This window comes from Sarcophilus harrisii, chromosome 6, assembly GCF_902635505.1.
Source record: "Sarcophilus harrisii chromosome 6, mSarHar1.11, whole genome shotgun sequence".
In the NCBI taxonomy this organism is placed as follows: Eukaryota; Metazoa; Chordata; class Mammalia; order Dasyuromorphia; family Dasyuridae; genus Sarcophilus; species Sarcophilus harrisii.
Window position 1 is genome coordinate 187,564,482 of NC_045431.1, and position 16,027 is coordinate 187,580,508.

The 16,027-nt window shown below is 34.5% G+C and overlaps 1 protein-coding gene across 1 annotated transcript in view; it reads left to right on the plus strand.

The window, feature by feature from the left end:
- POLN (DNA polymerase nu) overlaps positions 1-16,027 on the plus strand; it is a 303,684-nt gene that overhangs the window by 178,122 nt on the left and 109,535 nt on the right. The window contains exons 15-17 of the mRNA XM_031942946.1: positions 5,572-5,629; positions 8,443-8,520; positions 13,710-13,824. Coding sequence (XP_031798806.1) covers positions 5,572-5,629; positions 8,443-8,520; positions 13,710-13,824 — 251 coding nt within the window. The remainder of the gene's footprint in view (positions 1-5,571; positions 5,630-8,442; positions 8,521-13,709; positions 13,825-16,027) is intronic.

Below are 16,027 nucleotides of genomic sequence, written 5' to 3' on the forward strand. Positions count from 1 at the left end.
CAGAAGTAACATATCTATTCCACCATAGATTTCTGAACATGTCAGAGATAAGAGATCTGAGACTGTGTTTTCCCAGTAAGAGAGAGAGCCTGGGCAGCGGTGGAGTATTCTGGAGATTGTGGAAGCTGCATGTGTTTGCCTGTGTGATTAAAGGGAGTTTATGGATAAAGTTCTGGGACTCTATTCTCCCAGATAAAAGGTAGGTGTGTGTGTATGTGTGTGTGTGTGTGTGTGTGTGTGTAGGTAGTATAATTCAAAAAATGTGTTGTCTAGCCAGAGAAAGGAGATTTCTTTGGCAGCATTACCTTTAGGGATTTCCTTAAGAGTAAAATCAAATTTAAGTCTATATAGAATGAGGTGTTCCTGTGTAGCAGACCTGTTGGAGAAAGATTATCTTTCTTCCTGCCATCCATAGCTGAAGCTTAAGGAGAAATCATGTTATGAAAAAACAGAATATCCATAATTTTCTTTTTCTCCAATACTGAGTTAACATAGGTGTAATGAGAAAGGGATTGACTGATTAGCAGCCACAAAGCATGGTTACATTTTTATAGCAATCCAAATTGTAAAGTATTGGGGATCCTATTGATGTGGGAAAGATTCCTATCTTTGATTCCCAACCCCCCCCCCCCCGTTAATGTAATTACCCTTTAACTCACAAATCCTGGTCCCTTTGAATTCCAAATAGAAGACCCAGACCTGTCCCAGCCCCACCCGGATCTGAGCCAACTTTGGGGCTACACCCAAAAGCCTCTTGAGCTAAATCTCCCATTATAAAAGGGAGATGCTGGGACCCCCTTTTTGCAGAGATCCCAAACATACTCGCCATGTGAGGACCCTCTTTCCGGTGCCCTCCTTATCTCTACCTTCACCTATCTCCTTACTTCCAAACCCAATAATAAACCTCTTTTATCAATCTAGCTCTCCGGCCAATAAATGCCTTTATTGGGGACTCAAGCCCTGCTAGACCTCATTTACCATAGTATCCTTGCGCCAAATCCAAGGGAGTTGCAGGAGAGCTTTGTTTGACTCCCTGTACCCCAAACCTGCCACTAGACCTCAACTAAACCCTAATTTCATTTAGTTACCCCAAATCTATACCTCAGCACTATTACAATTGTATACATAGACACAAATTCTACAAATGTTATTTCTGTCTAGGTTTAGCAAGGGGGAAGGGAGAAATGGAGGGAAGAAGAGAGAGTATTTTTTTTCTTTCTTTAATAAAATGTATAGAATTTTAATTATTGGTCTTAGCTAGAATTCATAGTATGAAATGAAAGGTAGTTTTGTGAGCTTCAAGTCGAAAGACTTAGCAAGTTCAAGTTCTTATATCTACTGGCTATATGGTCTGTGTAACCCTTTTTTTGAGCTTCAGTTTCCCCATCTATAAAGTGAGTATGGAAACAGTTTCACTACCCTCTTCTCTGAAGATTATTGTGAGAAAAGTATTTTATAAACTGAAACACACCAGAAAAATGTTAACTATTATTATTATCCACCAGAGTCAATGTTTTTCATTAAGCCTAAGGTTTCTGGTAGGTTTTTTTTTTTAATAGAAAGAAGGAAAGTAACCTCTTAGTAATAAATCTGGCTATATGACTACAGATTTTGTGCAAATCTTTTTATTCTTCTATCTTATTTGAGTTACTTCTTGAATAATATGAGATAGTAAGCTGACATGCAGAGAGATGATGGGGATTTATCAATTATCTTTCCATCATGGCTTTGAAAATAGGGTATCACCAAAAAAAGTTATGAAACCTTTTTTTTCTAATTATTTTAATTTTATTACATCAAAGTGTTTATTTTTTTCTTCTCTCATCAGAGTAGTTTAAATATTGATTTTAGTCTATCTTATAAGTTGCCGTAATTAAAGCCTCCTCCAAAATAATTATTTTTCAAAATAATGCCACCTCCAAATACACACACACACACAAATATTCACCGTAGACACAAAAATAATGATACTTTGGGGAAAGATTATGGGCAACTCCATGGTACAGTGGATTGAGTGCTTCCCAAGTTCAGGTGGTGTCAGATCCTTCCAAGCTGTGTGAGCCAAGATTAACTGACTTTACCCTTGTTTGTCTCAGCTTTCTTATTTCTAAAATGAGCTGGAAGAAGAAATGGCCATTCACTCCAGTGATTTTATCGAAAGATTACAAAAACAAACTATAGAGCATGGTTTGACTTGGCTGCAATTTAGATGGAAGTTCTTTTCTATGATATAGAAGGAGAAGCAGAGCAGTGTAGTGGAAAACATACTAAGCTTAGAGACAGAAGAAATACATTACCTGATGGTTCTGCCAATTATTGTGTGATCTTAGAGTAATCTAATTCTCTTTCTGAGACTCCATTTGATTTTTATGAAGAATAGATAATGTAGTGGATGTGGGAAATAGCTTGTAAATTATTATTATATTTATTATGCTCTCTGCTAGAGTCTGGGAAATCAATGACATTTAGATAGGGCTCAGTGCCTGCCTTCATGGAGTTTACATTCTAGTTGAGATATTAGACACATACATGGATAACTATAAAATTTAATAATAGAGTCAACTTATTAAAGAATTATAAAACAAAATGTTATGTCCAAGAAATGAAAACAAAATGTTACTTCTAGAGGAAATTAAAGAAAGTTTCATGGAAAATCATCATATCCTAGAATTTAGAGATGAAGTTCCTCCCTTTCATTTTGCAGAAAATGAAGCTGAGACCCTGGGAGATTAAATGATTTGGCCAAGATAATAAAGATAGTCTATCCTTGTAATTCCAGAGAAACTGAGGCAAGACAGAGATTGTTTTTTTAATCTTTTAATGTAGCAGTAAGCTAACTGACTGATGGGACTACCACCCAAGTCATTCGGTCCAGTGACTGAAGAACAGCATTTATGTAGAATTGTAACTAACAAAGCATGCAGGTGATACAGAAGCAAAAAGAAGGCAGTTGGGTCATCAGGCAGCCGTTATACAAAAAATATTATATTTCTCACAGCCTAAAGCAATAACCAGATCCATACAATGATGGGAATGGGCTTGGGGGACTTTCTATGGTCAGTAATTTCAGAGAACAATGACTGATCTTGTCTGTAGAAGCCCCTCACAGGTGTGATGCCCAAATAAGCAGAAGAATAGAAATAGGCAAGGTCACTCTATGGTCATGTTTGTCACTTTGATCTAGTGTGTGAGGCAGGTTCTCATGAGAAACTTACAGGGTCCTTTTTAGTTCAGCATCAGCCCTGATTCCCTTGGTCTCACCTTGGTCCGATTATAAACTTCTCCAAGCCAGGACTCTTTCATTTTTGTCTTTGTTTCCTCAGAACCTGGTACAAGGTAGATGCTTAATAATTAATTGATTGATTGATTGATTGCCAAATAAGAATAAAATGGGAAAAGAGATAAGAAAAAATATTCCAAAAGCAGGGTAGAAAAGTATAGATTATATATGAAGGAAGATAAGTAGTCTTGTTTAGTTAGGGTAGGATGCACGAGGAAGAATGCTTAATTCATTGGATTCAATGACCAGTCTTAAGGAATAAATATTGAAACACATTTCATTATTTTGGGGTGGAAAGATAAGGGACTCATGAATAGAGTATTGTATTTACTGAAAAGGCATCACTCAGTTTTGCTTAAACCCGTTTGTTTTTATTGTTACACGATATGATCTTAAATAAATGGTATGCCAGCTGAGGGCCTTTGGAGCTGAAAAGGATCTCAAAGGCCATCTAGTACAACTTCCTCCCCCTTTTACAGAGGAAAAAATTGGATCCTAGGGAGATATACCTGTACCCCTGTGTACCTCAGGGCTAGTGTACTTTCTCCTGTACTGTGAGCTCCCAATTGTTGTTTGACTTGCACTATCCCAATGGAGCTGGCCATTTGATGGACTCAGGAACTCTGAGTTAAAGCCTCAGCTCCTTTTAAAAGGGTAGGCCTTTTAACATGCAAGACTCCAGTGAAGGCTGAAACTCCTTTGTTTGGTGCCTTTCCTTTCCATTTTCTGTATCTGGCAAGGACCTCTGACTGCTTCTTATTTTGGCTACTTCATCACTTCTAAAGAAAAGATGTAGAGAAAGACAAGCCAGACAAAAAAGGAAACTTACTCTCTGCCTTGCTCATCACCTTGTCTTCTCTCTTCCTCCTCTATCTGACCTTGAGACCTTCAATTTCTGTGTCTCATCACATCCCTCTCCATTCTAAAGTTCTCCTCATTTTTGCCTTTATACTTTGCAAGGCCAACCAGAAATATAGGATCCTTTTTGCTCTGTGTTCCCTCAGTAAAATGTGGGCACCTTGAACATGTGATTCCAGTTTTGTCCTTGTTTTCTCAGCACCTAGTACAGTGACTTAAACATAGTGGGCACTTAAATATTTGTTTAATCAAATTGAATTAAATTGCTTTTTTATGTTTTTGGTCTAGTCTAGAATTTGATACCACCTGGTATCTTTATTAACTTTATTAACTCTTTATTCTTGTTCTTCAAAGAATGTTATCCTTCTGAATTGAATTCACTCTTTACTTGATGATGATCAGAACTTAATCAAATATTTGAGTATCTATTATATTTATTCATTGATTCATCAACCAATATTTATTTACTACCCACTACATACAAAGAATACTATTCTGAGAATACAAAGATATATATATATATATGTATATGTATATATACATATATATATATCATAGATATTGATTCCAAAGAGGGAGGGACTTTCAACTAAAATGGTTGTTTGAAGAGAGGCCAGCTGCCCATTTTCCCCATACCTATGTCAACAAAACTGAAACTTTGAACCACAGTCAATAACTAATAGAAAATCTATTGAGAAATCATAATAGGCATTTTTTTCTATCCCAGAACTACATAAAAGTCAGCTAGCAGCACATGAACAATGAGAAAGGGGACAGTGGCAAAATCAGGGCCAGCACAGGCAAACAAATTTCTCGTTTCCCAGCACAACTAGAGAAGGACCAAGGATAAATTTAGCCAGGGATAATAGAACACTGTTTACCTTACAAGGAAACCTTTTTATAAGATAAAATGCACTAAGAAAAAAGGAGCTATTATTGTTAATATTATTATAATAATTGAATAACTACTAAAATAACTAAAAACTAGGTAGTTACATAAGACAAATGAGAATTTTTTTTTAAGAAGCACTGAAATTCCCAAAGAATCAGAAAAACTTACTTTTCAGTATGTTTTATGAGGCTTTTACAGAAGATAAATGTTTTAATGCTTTGGGCTGCTGATAATAACAAAACTAATGACTACAAGGATTACTAAGGTTAATAAATAAAAAGGGGGATTATTTTGTGAATTTCTGATTAAATTTGTTGATTATCTACCAAGTTTAGGTTTCAATTTTAAATACAACTTTAAATCACATTTATTAAATATGAATCTGTTTAATAATTCATTGTTGCATGAAAATTTTAGTTTCAAATATTTCAATTTCAATTTCAATTCACATAAAATAACAACAATAAATAACTTCATTTATGAACATTAAGAACTGAATTTTCAATTAATGCCACTCTCTATTCCTATAATTTATTGACAGAATATACAAGGAATCTCTAAGCACCCAATCCAGATTACTTTACAACAATATGAACAAGGTAATTCCCTTCTATTTTGCTCAAAAATAAAGTAACTTTTTTTAAAATCTAAAGAAGTTGCCTATTGCTTTTCCATATTGACCTCTTTATTTTTTCAAAAAATTCTTACTCTTTGTTAGGGGCGGGCTGGTATAGTAGAAAGAATATTGAATTTGGAGATGGAAAATCTGAATTTGAGTCCTAGCTCTTCTATGTACTAGCTGTTTGACTTAGGTAAATCATTTCCTCTGAGTATCTTTTTTTTCATGGGCAAAATGTGGGAGTTGGATTAAGTGATAACCAAAATTCTTTCTAACTCTAATGTACCATTATTCTGTTTGCATAACTAGGATTGTTAAAATGCATAAATTGTTTTGTTCTAGGATTTGTTTGTTTTTTTAACTATCATCCTAGATTGTGGCTTATCACCATGGAACTCTTTGAAATACTATATAAAGAAAAGTTAAGGAGATGTGGTTCCTCCCCTTTGTTAGCTCATATTCTGAAAACAATGACAGTGAAACAAAGCAAGCAGTCCTACTCCTCTGCTTCTTCCCACTAACTTACTAATAAAAAAAAAATGAAAAACTGAATACCAACAGAGTCAGACAATTGATTTTAAAAATTTTTACAGAAGGAAACTAGCCTTTTTTTTTCTTTTGAAGCAATTCCACTATTATATTAATAATGGTAAAATTTCCATTGGTTAATAAACTCAACTATTAGATTATAAGTTCCCTAAGGTCAGGAACTATCTTCATTCATTTTTGTAACCCCAAGCATATAATAACATATCTCAGAATATGTGATCCTGGGCAAGTTATTTAACCTCTCAGTACCCCCAGACAACCTAGACTATAAACTGCAGAAGAGTAGATTTGCACAAGTAGAGGGAGTTTCAAACATGGGATCTTCCTACACTGACAAAATCACAAGTTTGGCAAAAAAAAAAATATATGCCCAGTATGAAATCCAGAACCTTACCACTTAAACTGAGTTTATGAGGAACATTTGGAACCTAATTTGTATTTGGACAGATCTAACTTTCTTTTCATTGAATCATAGATCCAGAACTAGAAGTACTTGAGAGACCAAGTCCAATCCCCTCCCATTTTTACAAAGGTGGACATAGAGAGAAGAGAAAATAGGAGAGGATTTGAAGAAAGGAAAGGAGAGGAAAAAATTTCAGCCTTGGAGATTACCTATCAAAGGCATAGCCATGGGAACTAGAACATGGAGAATGGAGGGTGACAGGGGAAGAGCAGCAAACACACAGTATATATTCTTAAATTAATTAATGTGATATCCTACTGCTAAAAATTTAAATTACATGAGAGCCAAGGTGTATCTTATCTAAGCTTTGTATCTTTCCCATTGAGGAATATATATGGGGCAACTTATGAACACTTGGTTGGATGAATAAGGCAATCTTAACTTGAAATTATTTCAATCAATTTCAAAGGAAATCAGTTAAATAAATGAATCAGTTGCTTTTGTTTGTTGGTTCTAATATAAGCAAATATTTCTTTCCTTTTCTTTGTCTATGAGGAGATGTACACACATATATTCCTATATATATGACATACATGTTTTGTATATCATATATACACACATAGATGTATATAGAATCTTCAGAGCTTATTAAAACTCCTAGAGCCCCAATGGCAATTATGGCTGGCTATGGTAAATCATTAAAATTTTACAACAAAGGAGTTGGAGTAGATGATCTCCAAGGTCCCTCCCATCTCTGATATTGATTTATTCTCAGATTTTCTGAACATTAGACATTGAATTTACACCTGGAATGATTGAGTGATTATTTGGTTCACTTTTGATAGAATGTTTCCAATTAGTTAATTTAATTCAGTAAAAATATACTACATGCCTACTATGTGTAAGACACTGTGGTGTCTAGACAATACAAACACAAAAATAATTTTCCCCTAAGAAATTTCATATGGATTGGAAATTGGAATTTTTAGATTATTTTGGCAAATTGAAATGCGGATCATAAGATTTAGAATTGGGAAGGATCTTAAAGGTTCAACTCTTTATTTTTGCATATTCATCCATTTAACAAAGATTTTTAAGGGATTATATATAAAATAAATATAAATTACTGTGCTTGATACTTATTAGGTACCTATAAGAATTCCATAATAAAGTATAGGACAAAAGATAAAATGAAAATTCCTGTTTTCAAGTAGTTTAAATATGATATTGAGGGGAAATGACATGTACACAGATAAGAAAATGCAAAGTATTTTTTAAAGTGAATTCAGGTAGAAAATGCCTAGCAACTGGGAAAATCATGATTGGTTTGTGTAGGAAGTGGATCTGAGCTGAGCTGGGGGATTCTACAAAGTATTTGTAAGGAGGAGGCAGCCTGCACAAAACAATAGGGATGGGAGAAAGGAGATCTAGTACAACAGATTGGCCACTTTGGTTGAGTTGTGCAATAAAAGGGCAATGTTGTGCAATAAGTTTGGAATGGTTGACTGATGTTAGGTTGTAAAAGACTTAAAGGCCAGAGTTCTTGTTCTCTGGGGAAAAAAATGGAAACTGAAGCCCAGGGAAATGAACTGCCTTCACTAAAGCCTCATAAGTAGCTCCACATTTCTCCTGGCAGAGGAAGGGCTTCAAAACCAGTTTTTCTGAAACTAAGAGAAGAATTTTTTCTGTTACCTCAGTATGCTATATAAAGAATATCCCTGCTCCAGGAGCAGTTAAATTCAGAAAACTAGACTCTGTTTATTGTAGAATAATGTTAGCATGATTGAATATCTATCAAAAATTGCTGTGATTTAGACATCCCAATTTTATGTTTTCTTCAGGGGAAGAAGATGAAAAAACAACTATTTCTCCCAGAACAATGTTTATCTCTTCCAAAGGCTATACCTTTCTAGCAGCAGGTACTTTATGACAATTTCTTTTAGTAAACAGCATAAAGAGTTTATTTTTTTATTAGATATGTTCTTAAAATGTTATATAAAAATGCTTGTGAATATAATCATAACTTAAATGCAATAAAAGAACTTGAGTGCTTTAAAAAAAAACAGATCATGGTAAATCTAATGAAGCAAAGATATAATATCCCTCATAGAGATCAGAGTTACTGCCATAATAGGGTTGAAATTTCCCCATGGAGCAGGCTGATACTGCCCATATTATATTTTTAAAAGGCTACCAAATTATCCATCTGGTGAGAGATCAGAAGGATTAAGTTGTCTACAGTCAGACTTCAATTTTGAAAAAGATATGAAACGTTCAGCTAAATTGAACTCAAGGCAGAGAAAAGGCTCTGGACCAGTGGATCAGGAAATTTAGAACTATAAAGTGACTAAAATACCACCAAAGCTTCATTTTAGAGAAGAGAAAATTAATTCCCAGAGAGTCAATGATTTGGGCTTGCCCAAGTTCATTTGACTAGTGCATCCCAAAGAAATTCTAGCTGAGGTTCTCTAACTGCAGCACTCGTGTGAATCAATGCCAGAAGAGCAACGTCACTGGAGAAGGAGGGAAAGAGATATTTTAGCCTAGAGTCATTTAGAAGTTTGAAAAAAAAACAGGAAAACAAATAAGATCCAAGATTAAAATATATTCATTGGGCAAGTGTGAATTGTTATATTGAGATTCTTAAGATCAGGTTTCCATTCCAAGTTCCCCTAAAGACATTTCAGCTAGACAACTTCCTATTCCTGTTAGTCTACTCTTGGGAAAGTGACCATTCCTACATCATGACACACAACAGAAGTATTCTTTTATACAACAAATAATCATCATATAATTTCTAGTTTTTGTGAATCTAGATTTTTTTCTGTAAGTTAAATATAAATCTATCCCTTATAGATTCTAGAAGTTAAACATAGATGTCAGGGAATAACAGTCCCTGACTATTCAATTATGTTTAACTATCTGGCAAATATTTCTTAAATACCATGAGAAAAGAGATTAAATCAAGCCTTCCTCCTCCTTTCAAGGGAGGGAATTTAAAATCTCAAATGGAGACTAGAACATATAGACAAGTAGCTATAATGCAGTAGGCCTTGGTTCAGATCTCACCTGTAGGACTTAAGTTATATGTGAGTTACTTCATTAAATGAGTCACTCACCTTCCTAAAAATTTCATTTTCTTTTTTATAGAGTAGGGGCCATAATTCTTTTATTGCCAGTTTTTATAGTTCATGAGAAAAATGTTTTCTAAACTTTCAATTATTAGCTCTACATATGTGCACAGAATTGGTCCAAATTAAATCCTTTGAGTGGTTTTTAGGAAAGAGGGATCAATTCCAACAGAAAGGAATAGGGAAAGCTTTCTGAAGGAGATACCATTTGAGTTGAGACTTGAAGGTGCAGTGTGTCAGATTGACTGGAAAGTATATAATAAATTTTCAAAATCTTTTCATTTCTAAAAATTCAGTGAATCTATACAGAACCATTTCTATAATTTAGGAAATAATTAAACCATTCTAGTTGCTTTATGTAAACATTCAACAAAAATTTTAGGATCTACAATGTTTAATTCATTCCCTGAGGCCAGGTCTGAACAAGGCTGAGTCGTTGGTATTAACACACTGCTTTTCTCCTCCTCCTGCTGTCCTCCCTTCTGCACCTGTGCTCAGCCCTGGGGAGAATCGTGAGGTTGGTACAGTATGTCTTCCGTGGCCTTCTGTCTGTTTTCCAACTCCCTTTTGGGAACCTCATCCACCAGTCGTTTAACAATATATATTTATTGAGTCCCTGTAAGGCAAGCACCCTTCCATCTTATGTTGCCCCTGGTCAGCACTTTGGGTTCTGCACCCTTATGACCTGTCTCCTGTCTATCTTGCTCTCCCCTCATCTAAACTTCCTTCAGCCCATGTCTTATATGAAGCACTTGGCAAACATTAAAAGGGTTACCTCCAACAAAGGAAGCTGATACACAAGTTCATGGCAAGATGTCTGAGACCAATACAAGGTACTGGGTTTGAAATTAAATGTGAATTCAAATCCGGGCTCTGATTCTTAATACCTGAATGATCTTGGAGAGTCACTTATCCTCCTCAGCTTAAGTTTTGAAATGTGTAAAAGGAGTGAATTGGACTGGAGAATGCTAAGGTCCAGGTAAGTTCCCCCCCTGGCATTTTTAATATTCGCACTGGACAGAATGCTATAGTGCCTGAACCCAAAGACATGGGGAATATGGGAATTTTAGAGGCTACAAATCTAAGATGAGGCATCTGCGGCCAGAGTCATTCGGAGCTGGCCTCCCAGCCAGGAAGCCTGAGGCTGAAGTTCTGCCTCTGACACACAGTTTGTGTGATCAGGAAAGAGATGCCCCAAGAATGATGGCACAAGATAATGACCACACTCCATGGAAAGATAATGGACGTTACAAGAGTGTTGAAGAGGGGAAGTGACTGCAACGGGCACAGATATGAAGCAGATATTTATTTCCTCCATCCTCCTCCCTCCCTCCCAACACACACACTCACTCTACACATTCTCTGATCCAGTGACACCGGCTTATTTGGGGTTCCCAGAACAAGTTACTCCATCTCTCCTGGCTCTAGGCATTTTCTCTAGCTGTCCACCATGCATAGAATGTTAGCTGTCCACCATGCATAGAATGTTGTCTCTCCTCATCTTCAATTTCTGGCTTCTTTGGCTAACTTTGTCCCAAACTAAAATCTCATCTTCTATAGGAAGTCTTTCTTAATTGTATTTATCTTGTAGACGGCTTATTTGTATGTAGTTGTTTGCATGTTGTCTGTTCTGTTAGACTGTGAACAGTCTGAAGACAGAATCAGCCTTTTGCCTTTCTTTGAATCCCCAGTGCATAGCAGTGTCTGGTACTTGTTAAACACTTAGTAAATTTTTATTGACTGACTGATACTTATTCAGTGAAGCAAGAATACCTAGTGTGGGGAGGTGGAAGAGAAGGTAAATTTCCATTAGTGTAGATGCAAACTCTGTATAAATTAGGAAAGTATTTTCTTAAATTGCCCTGGCCAAAAAGAATCCAGTACCTGATGGTCAGCCAACTTCCTTGGGATGGGCTTTCTATCACCAGAGACAAGTTTATAGAAATATTGAATCATCAGCTTCACATCCTCTGGACTTTTTTCTTCAATTTTTTACTATTATTAATGGCAAAAATTAAATTCTAAATCTAAATTTTAAAAAATGTGTATATAGAGATTAATCCAAATTTTTTATGTTTTACAGCAATAAATAGTGCAAAATTTAAGAAAAGCTTATAATAATGTGTCATTACTGTATATTATTTTCCTTAATTTGATGTAAAGGCCACTAGGCTTCTACATATAATTTGTTACTTCCTAAAACATATGATTTGCCTTACTGCAATACATTATACTGCCTACTTTTAAAATAGGAAATAAATGTTTTATTCTAGGAACTAGGAAAAACTTGCAGAATGAATATACACCAACATTTCTAAATATTTATTTTTGGAAACCAGTAAATAACAAGTAAATACTATTGAATAAATCTAGCTTTCTATAAGTGAAAGTCTTGGAATGTTGCTCATTGCTCTTCATTGATTGGTCACCACCTTAACTCTGAGAGAAACACTGAGCATCTGAAATGTCTTGCCCAGAGATTTTGTCCTGACTGTAAAAGCCTTCTGTATAATGAATGAAGAGGAAATCTTCCCGTTGGTGCATAATTTTGAAGGCTTCTTTACTAAGTCTATCATAATGTTACTACGTTATGGTAATGGATACCATTATGCTAATAGGGCTAGTTTTAGGGGGGAAAGGAGCAATGAAATAACTGGCAAGGGAATTATAAAAATTCCTATTATATTACATATCAATATATATATAATTATAAAAATGGAAATCATAGAATCTACATTATAATACAAGAACTGGATTATCTAGTCTGCTCCCTTTATGGCCAGTATGACAAGTAGGCATCCAGAGTGTGTTCCAAAGCCCCATTCCACTGTAGGAAAACTATGCTTGTTAAGAGTATTTTTTGTTACAATAAACTAGACTATGCTTCTCTTTACCTTCCATGCTCTCTTTTGGATTTGCCCATGATAAGTTCAGTTCTTCTTCCTCATGGCAACCTTTCAAATATTTGAATACTCTTATTATGTCTTTTCAAAATGTTCTCTAAACATTCCTAATTCCTTTAATGCATTTTCTAGTTCTTTTGCCATCTAGCTATCTTGTCAGCCTTCTAGACTTCCATTTTGTGAATATCCTTGCTAAGTTATCCTAAGTAGAGATGATGCCCAGGGTAGAAGATAGTCATCTCTCCAAACATTCCATTCTGTTTCTTTTATGAATCCTAAGATCATGTGTGCTTTTTTAATCAATGTCATCCAATAAGTTTTTATTTAGTGCCTTATCTAAGTGCTAAGCATTGGAGATATACAAAGGCAAAAGACAATTCCTTTCCTCAAGGAGATCACAACCTAATGAAGGAGACAAGCAAACTATTATTTTTAAATTTTCAATAGTATTTTATTTTTCCAATTACAAAAACAAAGTTTTCAATATTTACCCCTATAAGATTTTAAGTTCCAATTTTTTTCTCCCTCTCTCCCTTCCTTCCCAGAATAACAAGCAATCCAACATAGACTATACATGTCCAATTATTTTAAATACATTTCCATATTAGTCATGTTGTAAAAGAAAAATCAGAAAGAAAGAAAAAGCAAACAAACAAGAAAAAAGTAAAAATAGTATGATTAGATCTACATTCGGTTTCCATAGTTCTTTTTCTGAGTATGGATGACACTTTCTATCCCAAGTCTATTGGAATTGATTTGGATCACTATAATCCTAAGAAGAGCTAAATCTATCATAGTTGATCATCACATAAACTAAGCAAATAATTATGTACAAAATAGCAATGTTCAGGATAAATAGGAAATAATTAACAGAGGAAAGGTCCAAAAACTTTTTTTAAAAACATGAATTGTAGTAATTTGGTACTATAATTGTAATTATTGTAATTACTGTAGTAATTTGAGCCAGAGAGGTAAGTGATCAGTGCTGTAGTAGTGGAGGGAACAGGAATGCAGAAGAAAACTGAAAAGGCTAGCTAAAAGACTGAAAATTAAAAGCAGAATTCTGTTTGTTAGACTTTTCACAGATTGAATTGCGCATCCTTGCTCACCTCTCTTGTGATCCAGAACTTCTGAAGCTTTTCCAGCAAACCGAGAATCTTGATGTGTTTATGAGCTTGACTTCTCAGTGGTAAGAAACATTAACTTAGAACATTATCAGATATGTGCAATGCTAATGTGATTAAAACAGCCTTTAGTTCTTCCACATTTATTTTAAGAAAAAATTCAGTTGTTTATAGTAGTTAATCATTTTTGCCAGTTTGTCGCCTTTTGAAAAGAAGAATGGATAAATAATGTGTTAGAGGGATTTTTATTTTTCACTGTAATAAAGGATGAACCAGTAAAAATTATTAGAAGGTAGAAAGTATAGTGATAATGTTTGGCATCAGCTGTATGTTCTTACCACTTTCTCCCCAATCTGAAAGAGGCACCAAAGGCTAAGGTTGGTCCTCAGACTTTCTCGGAAACATAGTTTGGTTTTGATAGGAAGAAAAGATTGAAGCTACAGTAAACACCAAGTAAATAACAGAATTTATTTCACATTGTCTCTCTAGACAATTTGGATTTTCCTAATAATAATTGATAATTATGTAGTACTTTAAGACTAATAAATTCCTTTACATATATTAATTCACTTTATCCTCGCACTTTTATGAGATAGGAAGTACTATTATCCCCATTTTAGAGTTAAGGAAATTAAGACTGAGAAAGGGTAAAGGACTTTCACAGAATCACACAACTAGCTTGCATCTAAAATAGTACTGGATTCTATCTTCCTTACTTAAAGTCACTAGTGCTTTAAATAGATTAAAGACTAGAAAAAAATAAAAATTAAGAAACCAACTTTTAAATAAAAATAGCCCAAAGGAAAGTGGGAATCTAAATTGACTGCATAGAATCTTATTTCTGCAGAAACATTGTTAGTTATACTTGTATTGCTTAACACTAAGCCCACCCATCTGGTCTAAGAAATTCATGATAATACTAAATCAGGTCTAGGAAATGTTTACTTAGCATAAAGTGAAATGGAAAGTTGGCCATTATACAAGTAACTTAGATGGACAAGGTAAACCACCTCAAAACATTCTTCTCAGCCACTTGCCGACCTGAATAATCTGGCTTGCTTTGTCTGTTAGTTTCAAGAGTGCCACACTTCCACTTCTGGGCAAACCCAGCCCTAATATCTTTATTGTACTAGGTAGGAAAAATGGAGTCTTGCAGTGTTTAATATGATAGATGAATGACAGGCTTTCAGAAAATAGCATCAGAAAAAATCATATCACTGTACCGAAAATAAGCTTTTTCAGCCTTTATTTATGGAAGTATAATGGGCAATTGAAGTAATCAGTCTGCAGGGTGAATAAAAAGAAGACCAAAAATAAAATGAAAGAAGAGACAGGCAAGGCTTACAAGTGTGGAAAGAATTGTTTTAAGTATTTGCTCCAAGTCTTATAACACATCTTTTATTAGTTAGACAGGGAGGTATTTTGATTCAATGACTTAAATAAAATAATAAACTCCATGAGGGAAGGCAAAATCTGTGTCTTGTGTTTTGTTTCTTTTTTAATACAATCCCCATACATAGTTGGCATTTAATTAATTTTTGGAAACATTTTATAATTTTATTCTACAAATTTAACATTATCTAAAAATATTGGTGGAGTTGCCTTTTGGAAATTTTGCTTTATACTATGTGTATGTGTATTTTCATTCCGAGGCCTTCAAATATTTAGTTTTGTTCAGATAGCATATGGATGGTTTTTGACAGCCTGTTATAGCTAATAAAGTGTTACTTGAAAATATTTTTATCAGACAATACTAATATCTGAATTTTAGCATCTGAAGAACCTGCTTCAGATTCTTAATAAGTTGCTCACTCCTAAAAGAAATTTAAAGTATTCATACTAGAGATAGACCTCTTGCTTTCATTTTCCCCTTGTATAGTAAGAATTGCTCAAATTTTTGTAATGCCTTAAAGTTTATAATATGTGCTCCTTAAAAGAACCTTCCAAAGCTGCTAACTTAATTGTCACATTCATTTATGTATATTTGAGAGAAGTTCAGAGAGATTAAGCAACTTGCACAAAGTCACACTATTAAGTTTTAGAACTGAGACTTGAATCTATATCTCTTGACTATCTAATAAGAATAAAAGAAATAAGAACAATAACATAAATCCTTATAGGTTTTAGAGCTCACAGTGTAATGGGAGAGACAATGTGAAAATAACTATGTATTGTCTGCCGACTCTATCCCATCTTCCCCTGTAAAAGCTCTTTTCTGTCACTTTTATGTGACATAATTTTGCACATTCTCTCTTCCTTCTCCCTTCT